The following is a 14,046-nucleotide window of genomic DNA, read 5'->3' on the forward strand; positions in this document are numbered from 1 at the left end:
TATAGGTACTGTCCATTTACTAAGCGCCGGGGACTCTTCCTCGACCAAAAACTATCCTTGACCAAACTTGAGTCTGGCTCCTCTGAGCCCTCTCCTTGTCTAGGCCTCAGCCTGGTCTGTGTGTCCATCCTGTTCTTGCTGGGCCTGCAGAGCCGGATTTTAGCAAGAACCCTGACCTTGACATCTGATCGCCCTTGGCATCTGATCAAGTCCCCACTCCACCCCACCCCCTAATGTACATACACACGCATACTTCTGATGTCTGAGTCCTTGGCCTGCCTTTAAGCCGGAATCCTGAGAGGTCAGTTTAGTGCAATCCCACCTACCCTTGACATGCGTCTCCTCTTAGTAATTTTCCGCTCACTGACCCCTCACTCTGCTGCTTGGGGATAAAACCCCATTTCTCCTTGTTGTGTTCATAATTAAGCTTGGTGTATGTCCAATATCCCTATTGCAATAGTCGTGAATAAAGTAACGTCTTCCTTACCATTTTAACAAGTGTCAAAATAACTTTTTTAACATGAATTTATTCATTTATCTTCGCAAGGATCCCATGAGGTAGGTCCTGTAAATGTCTCCTCTTTAACACTGGGGAGTAGGGAGGAGTGAGGGTGCCCTAAGAAACGAGACACCGGCTGTTGCCACATCCGCAGCTTGCACCTGGACATTCCCCCAAGTTCTCCCCGCAGCAGGTGGTCCCATCAGTCCACCTGCTGGGGTGTTAACCAGGCAAGATATTGCGCCCTTGGCGAGAGAAATCCTGGGGTCTCCCGCCGCACCTGGCCGCTGCCTGAGCAGCGAGTGGCGGGAGCTGGGAGCCTGGAGTAAACGTGCGCTGCGCGACGCCGTCTCCTAGCAACGCGGGAGCTGTCATGTGACCCTAGCCACGTGGCCGAGAGTTGAGCTGGGGTTGGAGCCGGAGCAGCGGGCGAGGCGGAGCTGGCAAGTTTTCATTCGGAGTTTGCAGGCCAGGAGCCTCCGCGACTGTCGCGCAGGTGCCTTCCTCCTAACTCGGGATGGAGCTGCCCGCCGTGAACCTTAAGGTGGCGATGGGCGTGGCGGGGCGGGGGTGGCCACGCCGCGGGCGGGCGCGGGGCGGGCCTCCCGAGTGTGGCGGACGTTTGCTTTTTAAAAGTGGGATGTTAGAGGTGAGAGGGCAGAGAGTTTGGGAAAGAGGAGGGGCCGGGAGAAAGAGAATATGCAGCCCCCAGGTGAGGAGGAGGCGGGGTTCAGGGAAAGACCCGCAGGGACGACCGAGACGGAACTGGAGGCGGCAGTGGAGGGAAAGGACCTCCCCTTCCCGAAGCCCGGCCCTTCCAGCTGGAAGCGTTCTGCCCCGGGGGGATCGCTTCAGCCTACACGCCCAGAATTCCCCAGAAGGAAGGGGAAGGCGCGGGGGAGGGGTCCACGGAGAGCCCGAGGGGGGGCTTGGAGGCGCGATGCCACCCCTTCACTGACAGAGAACGGGGCTGGACCTTTCACCTGGCCTCCCACCACCGCCTGGTACCCTCCTCCGTTTGCTAAGTCAAGTTAAGAAAATTAGATTTCCCAGACAAGTAGTTTTCCCAAAGTATGTAGACCCATCGTGCTTATTTCCTAAGAAACACGAACTTCAGCAGAAGTTGCTTAAAAGCAGAAAACCCTAACTTTGCGCTCTTGTGAAAACACTGGCGGGCTTCCTGGGGTGTCTTCACTTCCTGAGCCTTGTCCTCAGTTCCTCGGGATGCCCTTGGCTGTTCTTTTTCTCCCCGCCCGCTGTGCTGCTTGTAGCTTTGGCTGGGAGGCAGTGACCCTTGAACCAAACCTGTCATTTTGGGTATCAGTGCAGACTCCTTTGAGACCTATATCCAGGAACACTCACAAGTGACAAAGCACTTAGCAGCCAGTGGTGTCTGGCACTAAAGGAACCCCAAGTGACAAAGGGCCACAAACAACACATCGTCCCTATTTGGACTATGAGATGCGTCTATGCTATGACTTCCCACAAGCGGACTGTAAGCGAACTCCCTTGGGTAAACCGTCCTGAGGCGTCCAGTCAACAGCTCTGTGGAATGGGCTTGCGGTGCCGCGTTAGCTGGGAAGAAATTGACATGAGGGCAGCTGAGGTCTGTTGGCATCCATACTCGTTCTGTTTCAGGCAGCATGGGGTTAATGCCAACTGCCTTTTCTCTGATTAGAGATTCGCCTGAAATAATGCTGAGAGAAAGTCAGGAGGTGGGCAGAGATGCAGGAATTGAAAGGGGCATCTGTGGTATGCCAGGTTATTTATTTAATCACAGCAACGTTCCCAGAAAGCTGATCCTGTCGTCTTTTTACGGATGAGCAAACCAGCTCAGATGAGGTAAATAACTTGCCGAGGTCCCATAGGGATTAAGTGGCAGAGTCAGGACTTGAACCTTCCAGGTCAGACTTCAAAGCTTTGTCCTTGCATGGCCACCAGTTCATAAGGGCTGACTGCTGCCTGGACAGTTGGTGTCCATCAGGAGGACTTCGCCGGTGTGGGGCTTTCTTTGAGCGATGTTATGGGCCTGCCCACCAAGTGCCACCATAGGTGTGAGCTGCGCTGGCTTTCGGTGCAAGTGACTGGTCCTTCCCTTGGCTTGGGACATAAGACCCCCTGTCTCTAAGGGTCTTTGCTGCTACTAGTCAGAGACAAGGAAGTGCTGGAAGGCCCTGAGGGACTAAGATCACCAGGTAACATGCAGGACATCCACCTGAATTTGAATTTCAGATCAACAATGAGTGATTTTTTTGTAGCATAAGTATATTCCAGGAAATATTCAGGACATACTAACAGAATATTCATTATCTGAAATTAAAAATTAACTAGATGTTCTGTGTTTTCATTAAGTCTGGCCACCCTATGGAGGGCAGCTGTTGATTCCTTGTTCACAGACCCTTAGGTGGAATGTTCTGAGATCCAGACCCCAAGGGAGCTGGGGAAATGCCCCCCCCCATGCCCCCGTACACACCCCACTCCCTCATACATTCCTTGGGCGTTGGCCAAAAGCCTGCTTGTGCCCAGCCAGGATGAGCAGTGGTACTAGATGAGAAGAAACAGCTGCCTCAGGCCCTTTGCACAAAGGGCGGTACCTCACCAAGCCCTGTAATGAGGCAAGTCCTGAGCTGGAGGAATGACAATGTGACAAGCTTAGCAAGGACTAGACCTGGGTTCATGAGTCCTTGTTGGAAGAGGCCCTTGGGAAGGGTGGGGGGTAGTGTCACCTTAGGGTTAAGAGCTCAGGACAGCTGGGTATCAGGGGCTGACTACCTGGTAGGCACTGTGTTGAGTGTCTCGCACACCTCTCCACCTTCCTGTCCCACCAGATCCACACAACAACCCTGTGAAACACACAAATGGGCCCTAACATCCCAAAGAGCCAGCCGCAGTTCTAAGAGGTCACGTGATTGCCCAAGGTCACACAGCCTCTTTGTCTTGGATCCAGGATCAGACCCACATATTTGGCTGATTCTGTCGCCCCTCTAGGGCAGCCCTGGCTGGTGGCCCTTAGCTTCAGCCACCCTCGGGGATCTCACTGCCTCACGTAACAGGTCATCTTTGCACGGGGCTGGTAGGAGTATATTCCACATACTGATCTGTGTATTGATCTGAGGTTCTCCACCCCACCCCAATCCCCCATGCGCCCTCTTTTGGCACACCAAGGGCCTAAGTCCGGGCCCACCTGCCCCCGTGGTTTCCCCTTAGCCTTCCCTTCTTCAGGTTGAACCACATTCCCATCTGCCCTTCCCTTGCTTTGTCCTGACAGTGTGGCACAGGCCTTGGGCCCAAACCCGCAGTCAAGGCCAGGCTTTGCTACTTATTAGCCATGTGACCTTGAGCAGGTTTCTTAACTCTCTGGGTATCAGTTTCCTTGCTGTAAAAAGAGGATAAAAATAAACCCTATCTTCTAGGGTGATAAGAGGAGGATCCAGTGGTCCAGGAGGCAGTGCAGCATTACACGCTTGTTGGCACAAAAACTCAGGCTGGATAGACCGATTCTGAGATTTGCATCTGGGCTCTATTATTTATGAGTGTTGCAGTTTGGGCCAGTTTACTTGCCCTCTCCCAGCCTCAGTTTCTTCCTAAGTAAAACGAATGAATACCCTCCCCCATGGAATTTCGAGGGTGATGTGGGCTGAGTGCTCAGGGCAGTGTGGGCACAGGGCGGGCAGGTCCTCATCAGCAGCAGGAGTCGCTCGTGCTGATGCTGTTACCGGGTGCCTGTCCCCTACAGGTGCTTGTGCTTATTAGGTGGATACATACGGGGACCGTCCGGGTGCCTCTCTTTCTGTTGTTGAGGCACCCCCGTGGGACATATGGGGGACAGGCATTACCTCTATTTCACGGAGAAGGAAGGCACCTGGGGCTCAGACACAAAGGCACCTGGTCCCTAGACCAGAACCAGGGACTCCTATTCCTAGTCCAGCATCCCATGACCCCAGCTACCTTGGCTCATTGTCCCTCTCCTCCCCGGTCTGCTGACACATTGCAGACACCGTCTGGAAAAGAGCTGGGCAGGCCCCACCCCCACCCCCCGCCGCTGGGCCAAGCACTGTGTGAAGAGTCCAGGAGCTCAGTCTTTATTTCCTCTTTCCTTGTCACATTCTGAAATCCTGCCCCTCCCTCCCCCATTCTCTATGGCAGTACCTGAGAATCCCAGGTGTCCCCTTGGTGACCAGAAACCTCCCCCAGAGCAGCAGACAGTTCTTTTGTGCTGAGATGAGTCACTGTTCTCCTGGGCTGTGAGGAAGGACAGGGCCGGTTTAGCCAGGTTTCTTGTTGGAGCTGACCTGGATATAGGCCTGGGCGGGTATGCCCTCCCCTTGCACAGATGGGGAAACTGAGGGAGAGGAGGCTTAGTCTTCAGTGGGCTTCTTTCCCCAGGGGCTTAAGAGAAGTGATTGATTGGGTGTAGTGCTAAGTCTCTTAAGTATAAAACAAAAGTGATGTCACATGGAGGGGACTGTATGTCTCTGGAGGATCTGCAGTATCTCCAGCTTATGTTCCTTTTTTCCCCCAAAGAGGTGGCATAGTCTCAGACCTTAGCCAGGTGCTCACTCCGTCTCTCGGAAAAGTCTCGATCTCACAGGTAATACCGAGTGACCTCCCCACAGGCTCCCCTGCGGACCTGCTGCCCTCCCAGGTCTCAGCCTTTCGCCTCACCGAAATAGGGCTGTGTGGGCAAGACCTGCTGTGGGCACAGTCTAGATGGGCGAGCCAGCGCCCTGGGCGATGAGGCCGGTCCTGAAACAGAAGCCCGCAGTGGGAAGGATCAGGTGTTGATGCTCAGGGCAAGATGGTGACGTGAGCTGCCGCCCCTGGCCTCCTTCCTCGGCGTCTCAGTCTGAAAGCCAGATACCCGGACCACTGTGGCTGGCCACATGGTGTGGCCGATCCCCTCCTGTCTGTGGGCAGCGCTTCCTGTTAAGAGGGGACAGTGGTTGGCTCTTAAGATAAAGATCAGAATTTCCTCCTCCCACTGAGGCCCAGCCCTGCCCTCCCCCAGCTTCCTGTCCCTCCCCCACTCCCCTCTTCTACTCTAGTCACATTGGCTTCTGTTCAGTTTCCAGAATGTTCCATGTTCCCTTCTGCTTGAAATGCCCTTTTCTCTCTGCCCCTACTGAACCCCCTCCTCACCATTTTCATCATGGCCTCCCTATTGTAAAACGAGGTTTCTTTTCCTTTGCTGTAACTTTCCTCCAAGACAGGGGTCTCATGGGATCCCTCCCTCCTCAGGTGGTTATCGGATTAGTGAGTGTCTCCCGCTGGGGAGGGCGGGGCAGTGTCACATCTGCCCTGCTCACCACCGGATCCCCAGGGCGGCTGCTTGGCAGCTATCAGGGGTGTTGGGTTCAACCAGTAAATGTTTAAGCAACTTAGCACCCTTTGGTCACTTCTCTTAAGCCTCTGGCAGAAGAAACTCAGGGAAGACTAATCCTTCCCTGCCTCCGTTTCCCCGTCTTTGTAATGGTGAGAGCACATTCACGCAGGCCCAGAGAGACTAACAGTCAGGTGACAACGGGTGACACCTGGTCACCGGTCAGGTTTGAATGCCTGCTCTGCCTGCTGACCAGCTCTGTGACCTTGAGCAAGTCGCTTACCCCCGAGCCTCAGTTTCCGCAGCTACGCAATGGAGCCTCAGCGGAGTGTGAGGGTTTCGTGAGTTCACATACAGGTAGTGCTGGGAGTGGTGCCCGACACAGGGGACACGCTCAAGGACACACACAGGCAGACGATCGCGAACATCCCTTCCAGGGCTGGCCTGTGAAGCGCGGACTGGGCCCCTTCAAAGCCTCAGGACCTCCTTCCAGTCGGCACCTGGGTCCTCGCAGAATTAGTTTCCTAGTCTTCTGAGCTTTGGGGGCTGTGGAGTCAGACCGCCTTTCGGGTCACTTGCGTTGGTCACTGGGGTGAAGGTGGGGTGTCCCGGCCATCTGCTCCGCGTTTCTTCTTCCCCCACGTGTGGAAAGCGTCCACATCTGTCGCCAGCCCAGTAGCCCCTGGTCTCCAGTGCGAAGGTTAGGAGCCCGGGCTCTGGAATCTGACTTACCATTTAATTCGAGCTTTTCCACTTGCCTTAGGAGGGATCTTGATCGCCTTCCTTCTCCTCTAAGCCCCGCTTTTCTCATCTGTAACGTGGACATGATAATGGCATCTGTTCCCAAGGCTGCGCAGTAAACACTGACGCTTCTAGAAATGCTTTTTCCTCCGCAGCCGGAGCGCTTTATGGCAGGCGGCACACCTCTCCCTCCACCCTCTCCGGGGCCCCGCAGATCCGAGCAGTGCCCACCACAGCTCTCTGCGCCCCTCCTCAGGCTCTGACTCACTTCTTCAGGGGCCCCCTCGGCCTTTCTGCCTTGGGGCTCCTGGCCTCCCACAGCCTCAGTGCCACCCCCACCTCTGCCTCCTCCTCCCTGGGGCTCGGGTCCTGCCTCCCTGCCCGTGCTTCAGTGCACGCACTCTGGGACACCTCGCTGTCCCTCGCCAGGGCCTGGCTGGCCACGCTCCCGCAGTAGCAGGCTCCAGAGTCCCTCCCTTGGAAGCGCCCACTGACGAAGGCTGCCCTGCCCTGTGCTCCCATAGCATCTGCTCCGTGACTTCCTCTCCAGCCAGGGCCCCTTTGATGACCAGGCGTGAAGACCAGTACCAGTCACGGGGGCTCTCACTTCAAGGACATACGGGGCAATAAAAAGGGTGGAATATTACAGAAATCTAGAAAAAAGCCAGAGGGTTTTTTTCCCTTTAACGTCAGCCACACCAGGTTGCTTCCTGGCAGATGAGCCCCTCGTGGCTTCCTTCAGCGCACTTAGGACGGAACCCACGCTCCTTACCGAGGCCCTCAAGGCCCCTGCCCCCCAGCTGTGACCCCCTCCTGCCCCGCACAGCACCCCAGCGCCAGGGTCCCAAGAAATCAGCCTCTCGGAGCTCCCCGCCACCACCCCTGGCCATTTCCCACCAAGGTGTCCTCCCATTCCAGAGCAGATTCCCGGTTCCCCAAGGAGCTTCCAGCCCGTGGAAGCAGGAAGGGGCGTGGGTGTCAGCTGCCCCAAGGGAATTGGGAGGGGAGATGTGGCAGTGTCCTCTAGCCTGGCCTGTTCCTCCTCCCCACACCCCACAGCCCCTGCCATTCACCTGCCATCGCTGGTGTTGCTTTTCAGCAGACATCTTTGAAGCCCTCTTACCCAGGGGCTAGGCAGGGGCCTCCTGTGTTTTCTGGCTCCAAAAGCTTCTCCACCCCACACCTCCACGGTGGTCACATTCACAGATCTCTTCCCCCCCCCCCCATTTTGTGCCACAGATGATCATCCTGGTTCACTGGCTGCTGACAACGTGGTAAGTGACTCCACAGGTGTCTGCTTCCCTGTCCACCTGTCCCCCGGGACATGGGTCTACCTGTCTCTTGGGGTCTTGCCCACGTGTCTCCCAACCAGCTCCAAGACTAGAGAGAGCACCTTTGTCAAGCAGATCATCAGCAAGCTCCCCACATCCCAAGGATGTTGGAGGGGCAGGCAGTTCCCAGAGGCCTTTGCCCTCACTGCCTCCTAGACGCTTTGAGCCCTCATCAAGGGGTGACCAGGTCAAATACAGATTCCTCAGTCACGCCCCCCCCTCGCTTTTGAGTCGGTGAGTCTGATCTGTGGGACCTGCACTTGCTTTCTGAAAGTCCCCAAAGACCATTGAGCCCAGGCGCATTCTACATGTAACTGCTTCGTGTGTGTGTGTGTGCACTTCAGTGAATGTCACTTAAATTTATGAAGTGCCTCACTTCATGCTGGGGCAGTCAAGACCCACTGACAATAGTGAAGAAGAGCATGGTCTCTTGAGTCTGATTGCCTGGGTTCAAATCCCAGATCCACCACTTAGCAGCTGTGGGATGTTGGGCAGGTTACTTGACCTCTCTGTGCCTCAGTTTCCTCATAAAATGAGGATCATAATAGTGCCTCCTTCCTAGAGTTGTTAACACAAATGCACATAAATGAGTTAATTCAAAGCATTTAGAATTGTACCAGATACTAGTAAGGGCTAGTTGTTAATTGTTATTTTCACTGGGTTGACAAATAAGTAAACATATCAGTTAGTAGCAATACCCTAAAAAATCAAATAGGGTGGGCGTTGTGTTAGAAACTGACGAGGTGGCATTTAAAATTGGGCAGCCAGGAAAGGAGTCCTGGAGTTCACATTTGAGCTGAGACTAAAATGACGCAAAGGGACCAGGTGTCCTCGGTAGAGGGAAGTAAAGGGGACTGTGTCACTGGCGGCTCCCACAGGGCCCCTCAGGCCATGGCACAAGGTTTGTATTTTATCCCAAGTGGGACAGGAAACTGTTGGAGAACTTTTAGCAGAGGAGTGATTATCACCAGATTAACATTACTAGTTGCTATTCAGAGAATGGCCTGGAGGGGGCAGGAGTGCAGGTAAGGAGACCAGTGAGAAGGCTGGGCTGGTAAATCCTGGCTGCAGAGGATGGTGGTTTGGGCCTGAAGGGATCCCGTTTGGAAGAAGAGCCCGTGGGACTTGCTGACACTCCTGGCTTACAGCTGGGGAACAAGTGATGTGGCAGACGGTGTCCTCTTCTCAGACCCTGCAGCTCCAGGGAGGTGACCTGTGGGAGGGGGTGGGCACCTGTGGGGCAGTCACCTGCTAACCTGACCCAGGTGCATCTTCCTGCAGGGGCTGCCTCATGTTCTCTGGCTCCTATGCCTGGGCCAACTTCACCATCCTGGCCTTGGGCGTGTGGGCCATCGCTCAGCGGGATTCTGTTGATGCCATCAGCATGGTGAGCGTGGAGTCCTGGTTTTAGGATGACCCGTGGTCCCTGCTGTCTTCCCCTTACCGGCCCCAGTCTTTTGTCTGTTCCTCGTGCCCCCATTTTCCATTTTCTGAAGCCTTGCAGATAAGCCCGCCCAGGCTACAGCACATGTGTGTGCGTTGCACGTGTGTGCGTGTTCGTTAGCCTGGCCTGCTCTCTGCGTGCCTGGCTCAGAGCCTGGTGTCTGCTCGTCGTCCTTCCCCAGAATGGCATAGGGCGGGGCCCCGCCAGTGCCCCAGACCAGCCACACCCCGAGGGCCGTGGAACATGAACTCAATAAATCTGCCCCCCCCACCCCCCCCCCGCCCAGGACCCTCTTTTAGGAGGAAGGGATTTAGCTGGGGGACCCGCGAAGAGGGAGCTCCACTGCTTTGTGAGGTCAGAGTGGACACGGCCCAGACAAGCTGTCCCTCAGGGGGACTTCCCAACACCCACTCAGCCCAGAAGGGGGGTGACGGGAGCCTCAGAGAAGGAATTTCCTTGGTGGAGGAGACAGAGTGGGTGAATTCCGAGGTACCTTCTATCTTGGAGGGTCTAGAAGCAAATCTTGTGCCTTGTCATGGCTTCAAGGGTGGTGACAGGAAATAGGTGGGGGCTCTTGTGGAGCTGGCAGGCTGGGTCTAGACCTCAGGGACCCCCTGAATCCCTGCTCCAGCCCTGCAGTCCTAGCAGGCACTGGATCTGTTTCCCAGCAAACCCTAAGAATACAGCAGAGCTCAAATGCAGCTTCCGGTCTGATACATGGCGGGGGGGCGGGGAGGATGTTGGGGTTGTGACACAGTGTCATTGTGCTCGTAAACTCTGATGACGCGTGGCCATGCCTGGGCCCTGGGCCATCCTGTCTTGCAGTTTCTGGGTGGCTTGGTGGCCACCATCTTCCTGGACATCATCCACATTAGCATCTTCTACCCACCGGACAAACTCACAGACACCTTGCGCTTCGGCGCGGGCATGGCCATCCTCAGCCTGCTCCTCAAGCCCTTCTCCTGCTGCCTGGTCTACCACATGTACCGGGAGCGCGGGGGCACGCTCCTGCTCCACGCGGGTGAGGCCACCCCCTCTGGCCGGCTTCCAGTCCCCCTTCTTGCTGGCCAGGTGCCATCTCCCCACATCCCTGGCCCCAGGGAGCTGACCCCAGCAAACGAGGGCTCAAGGTGCAGGGAGGGGCTGGGTGTGAGCACTGAGCGCCAGGCTAGAAGGTGGGCCGGCCCCTGGTCTCAGCTGCAGGAGCTCTGTGGTCACCCAGCTGTCCCTGCCTGCTGTGACCTTTCCCCGGTATCAGGCTGGGTGGTGGCCAGGACCCCGCGCGGAGCCCAAGCACAGATGTGGCTGGCGCTGGGACCTGGTCCCATAGGCCGCTCTGGGCAGTCTGCAGCCTGAGGCTTGAACGCACCTGCAGGGCCACCCTGTGCGCTCAGCTCCCGCCAACCCCATTCCTACAGCCGCACCCACCCCCCCACCCCACCCCGCCTCCTGGGATCTGGGTGCCAGCAGGGGCCGGGGAACCTCAGCTGAAGCCAGCACGGACGCAGGTGCTCCCCCTGCTGAGCGGCCCTCTCGCCTTAGCCCGGCCCCTCACTGTCCCGCGGCACACCCCCTCTGAGTCGCACCCCTTCCCGAGTGGCTGAGCCCTTGTCCTGCCTTCTCCGCCACAGGCTCTCATTTCCCTTCCCTCTCTCAGAAGTGGGGAGAGGTGGGTGAGGTCTTCAACCTTTCACTCCTGAGGGGAGGGTTAGAGTGACCTGTGGTGACCTGTCTGGGGGCGCAGTGGGGCCCAGGGAAGGAGGGGCCTGGGGGCACCTGCCTTGGCCAACCTCACTGCTACCAGGGCCTGCCCTGGGGTGAGGGGGAGCCAGTAGCATCCTTCCTATTGGACATATGGGGAAACTGAGGCCCAGAGCCCTTGGGACTTGTTCAGGATCATAGGACAGATGAGCAGAGTAGGGATGGGAGTGCAGAGTGTGGGCACTGAGAGCCCCACTGCCCGCCTTGCGGCCCCAGCCCCAGCCCTCTGGGCTCTGAGGTGGCCAGGCTCTGGCCTGCTGGGCAGAGCAGTAATTTTCAGCCCGTGTGGAGTCAGAATTTTTAAAACCTGTGCGCTGGCCAGTGTGGCTCAGTGGACTGAGTGCCGGCCTGTTGACTGAAAGTCGCTGGTTCAATTCCCAGTCAGAGCACATGGCTGGGTTGTGGGCCAGTCCCCAGTTGGGGGCGCGTGAGAGACGACTGATCAGTGTTTCTCTTTTTCTCTCCCCGCTCTAAAAATAAATACATATTTTTTAAGAAAGGAACTTTTAAAACATATGATACATGACTGTTTAATCAGGGACACTGACCCCTTTTCCCTTAGATTGTCAAGTAAAAAAATGACAACAGCCAACACTATAGCAATCTGGTATAAATGAATCAAAATTATACCTACATTTTGTTCAGATCTGCAAAAAATATATTTTTTTGTTGGGCTGCAGAATTTTAATAGTTTTCTTGTGTCGTGAGATGAAAAGGTTGAAAATTGCTGGATGGAGTAACAGCGTCCACCCTGCCTGGGCCAAGGCTGGGGGTGGGGGGGCACACCGCTCGGGGAGGCACTGAGGCAGGGTAGCTAGGAGCCCTGGCTCTGGGCTCACGCTGCCTACGTTTGAATCCTAGTTCGCAGCTTTGAGCTGTGTAATGTCAGGCAAGTCAGTTCATCTCTTTGAGCCTTGGTTTCCCCATCTGTAAAGTGGGGACAATAAAAGCACCTGCTCTGTAGGGTTATAGGCAGATTGAATGGGCGTGCAAAAGGCCTGGTGCCTGGGGCGGTGGCCGCCGTCACTGTCCTGCTGGCCTTCCAGGTGGGGCATGGAGTGGGCCTTGGTTTGGACTCAGTGGCATGTCCTGAGCCCTCGGCCTTCATTTTTCCCTCTCTCTCCGTCTCCCCGCCCCCTAGGCTTCCTCGGACCTTCCCAGGAACACAGTGCCTACCAGACGATTGAGTCACCAGAGGTCCCAGAAGACCATTATGCAGGCTTCGAGGGCAAGGGTCACACCTCACAGGGATACTGAAGCCAGCCCTGCTGTGCCTGACCCCAGCTCAGGGCCCAGAATGACAGACTGTAGAGGAGGTCCGGTCTGCAGGCCTTCCTTGTGCCCTGGACGCTGTTCTAGGGCCACACCCGGCCCCCATTTCTTGGACCCCATCTCAGGTGTTGCCTGAATGCCCCTGTGCACACATCTGTCCCCACGTTCCTGAGGCCTCCCCTCCCTTCCAAGTACCCCACTGGTTCCAGGCTGGGAACCGTGGTCACCTTCCTCACCTCCACGCTTAGCTGCTCCGTGCAGGCTCCTGGCCAAGCCACTCCTGAGGCTGGCAGAGTCCAGCCTCTACGGGCCAGAGACGCCTCCGCCTCCGTTTGTCGAGCCTTCCCTTAGAAGGCCTGAGCTCCCGGTTGTGCTCAGCCCCAGGAGCGTTCTGGCACGGGGGAGGTCCCTGTGCTTCTCGCCACCTGGTCACTTGGTCCCGGGAACCCCGGGGCTGGAGGCAGGAGGTGTCTGCCACACCTGAGACCCACCACGACCCCCAGCTGCCCTTCTCAGAGCCATGGCATTAAAGTGTGGGGAGTTCTGTAGCTGGGTGCGTGCTGAGCCATGTTTAGTATCCCAGCTGGGCCGGCGCCTGGGCCTGCCGTTTCTAGGCCGCTTTCTCCTGTGAATCCCCAGGGCGCCCGGGCTCAGCTGCCTATTCTGTTGTGGCCAAGGAGGCAGAGGCTCCTGATCGGCGAGGCCCGCCATGCTGAGGCCCCTGCAGAGGAGGACCCTGTCAGCGCAGCAGATGGATGTCTTTTTCTGAATCAGAGGACTCGGGTAGCGGTTGGATCTTGCTCTGCCACTGGCTGGCTGTGTGTCCTTGGGCACCGTAGCCTCTCTGACCTCAGTGTCTTATCAGGACTAACACTTGCCCAAGGGTGATGATCCATGCAGAAGGGGTCCCAAAATGACAGCGAGGTTGGTGGTGGGATTGCTCCGTGAGCCTGTGATGACATCGGGTCTGGAGGTGACAGGTGACCTCTTCCTGGTGAACCTTGTGTCTTGGCCTCAGCTGACTGGAACTGCTACTGGTCCAGAAGCTCCGAGGGCCCCTTGGCCTGGACCCCACCCCACTTTGACTGGGATGGGACTCGAGCACTGGTCCCAGGTGTCTGGCCCATCCTGGCTTGTCCCCAGTATGGAGAGGTGAAAGCCTAGTGCACAGCCCCCACCATCCTCCTGTCTGCATCTATCAAGGAAGCGAAGTGCCTGATGGTGCTGCTGCTACGGGGTGAGTCTGGGGCCTGTTCTCGGGGAGCAGACATTCAGGGTCCTCTGTTGGGAGGCAAGGGCCCTAAAAGAAGGGAACGTGTTCTCAGGGAGCAGACATTAGGGAACGTCGTGACCTCTGGGAAGGGACCCGTGCACTAGGGCCAAGGGATGCTGAGTGAAACCAGAAATGGCCTGTTCGGGGGCACCGCCAGGAGGCCTAGGGGAGGGGGTGGGAGGGAGGTCAGGAAGGCAGCAGGGGCCAGAAGTACAGAGTGAGCCAGTCATTTTGAGGACTTTATGTTTACTGAGTAAGAAGGGCAGTTGGACATGGTCTGACTTAACGTTCTGAAAGGACAGTGTTGGTGGCTTGGCCTGGGAGGTAGAGGTGGGGCGGTGACAAGTGGGTCATGTGCAGACCACCATGTCCCAGTCATCAGTCCCAGGGGCCGACTCGGGTCCT

The 14,046-nt window shown here is 56.6% G+C and overlaps 1 protein-coding gene across 2 annotated transcripts; it reads left to right on the forward strand.

The window, feature by feature from the left end:
* Nucleotides 1-898: 898 nt before the first annotated feature.
* Nucleotides 899-12,916, forward strand: AGTRAP (angiotensin II receptor associated protein). 2 transcript variants are annotated; one of them, XM_090268605.1, is made up of 5 exons: nt 899-1,043; nt 7,800-7,834; nt 9,173-9,278; nt 10,161-10,356; nt 12,238-12,414. In XM_090268605.1, the coding sequence occupies exons 1-5, from the start codon at nt 1,017-1,019 to the stop codon at nt 12,351-12,353; spliced, it is 480 nt and encodes a 159-aa protein (XP_090124731.1). In that variant the 5' UTR covers nt 899-1,016; the 3' UTR covers nt 12,354-12,414. The 2 variants fall into 2 exon arrangements, with proteins under 2 accessions (XP_090124731.1, XP_090124732.1); XM_090268606.1 differs by lacking the exon at nt 10,161-10,356 and having other exon boundaries at nt 12,238-12,916.
* The last annotated feature ends 1,130 nt before the right edge of the window (nt 12,917-14,046 follow it).

Source organism: Furipterus horrens, unplaced genomic scaffold, assembly GCF_987537825.1.
Source record: "Furipterus horrens unplaced genomic scaffold, mFurHor1.1.pri manual_scaffold_3, whole genome shotgun sequence".
Taxonomy (NCBI): Eukaryota; Metazoa; Chordata; class Mammalia; order Chiroptera; family Furipteridae; genus Furipterus; species Furipterus horrens.

Bases quoted from the DNA above. Each gene is read 5' to 3' on its own strand.
- AGTRAP (XM_090268605.1), top strand. From the start codon at position 1,017: ATGGAGCTGCCCGCCGTGAACCTTAAG. The intron at 7,835-9,172 runs GTAAGTGACTCC...ATCTTCCTGCAG, and splicing joins CACTGGCTGCTGACAACGTG to GGGCTGCCTCATGTTCTCTG. The intron at 9,279-10,160 runs GTGAGCGTGGAG...CCTGTCTTGCAG, and splicing joins CTGTTGATGCCATCAGCATG to TTTCTGGGTGGCTTGGTGGC.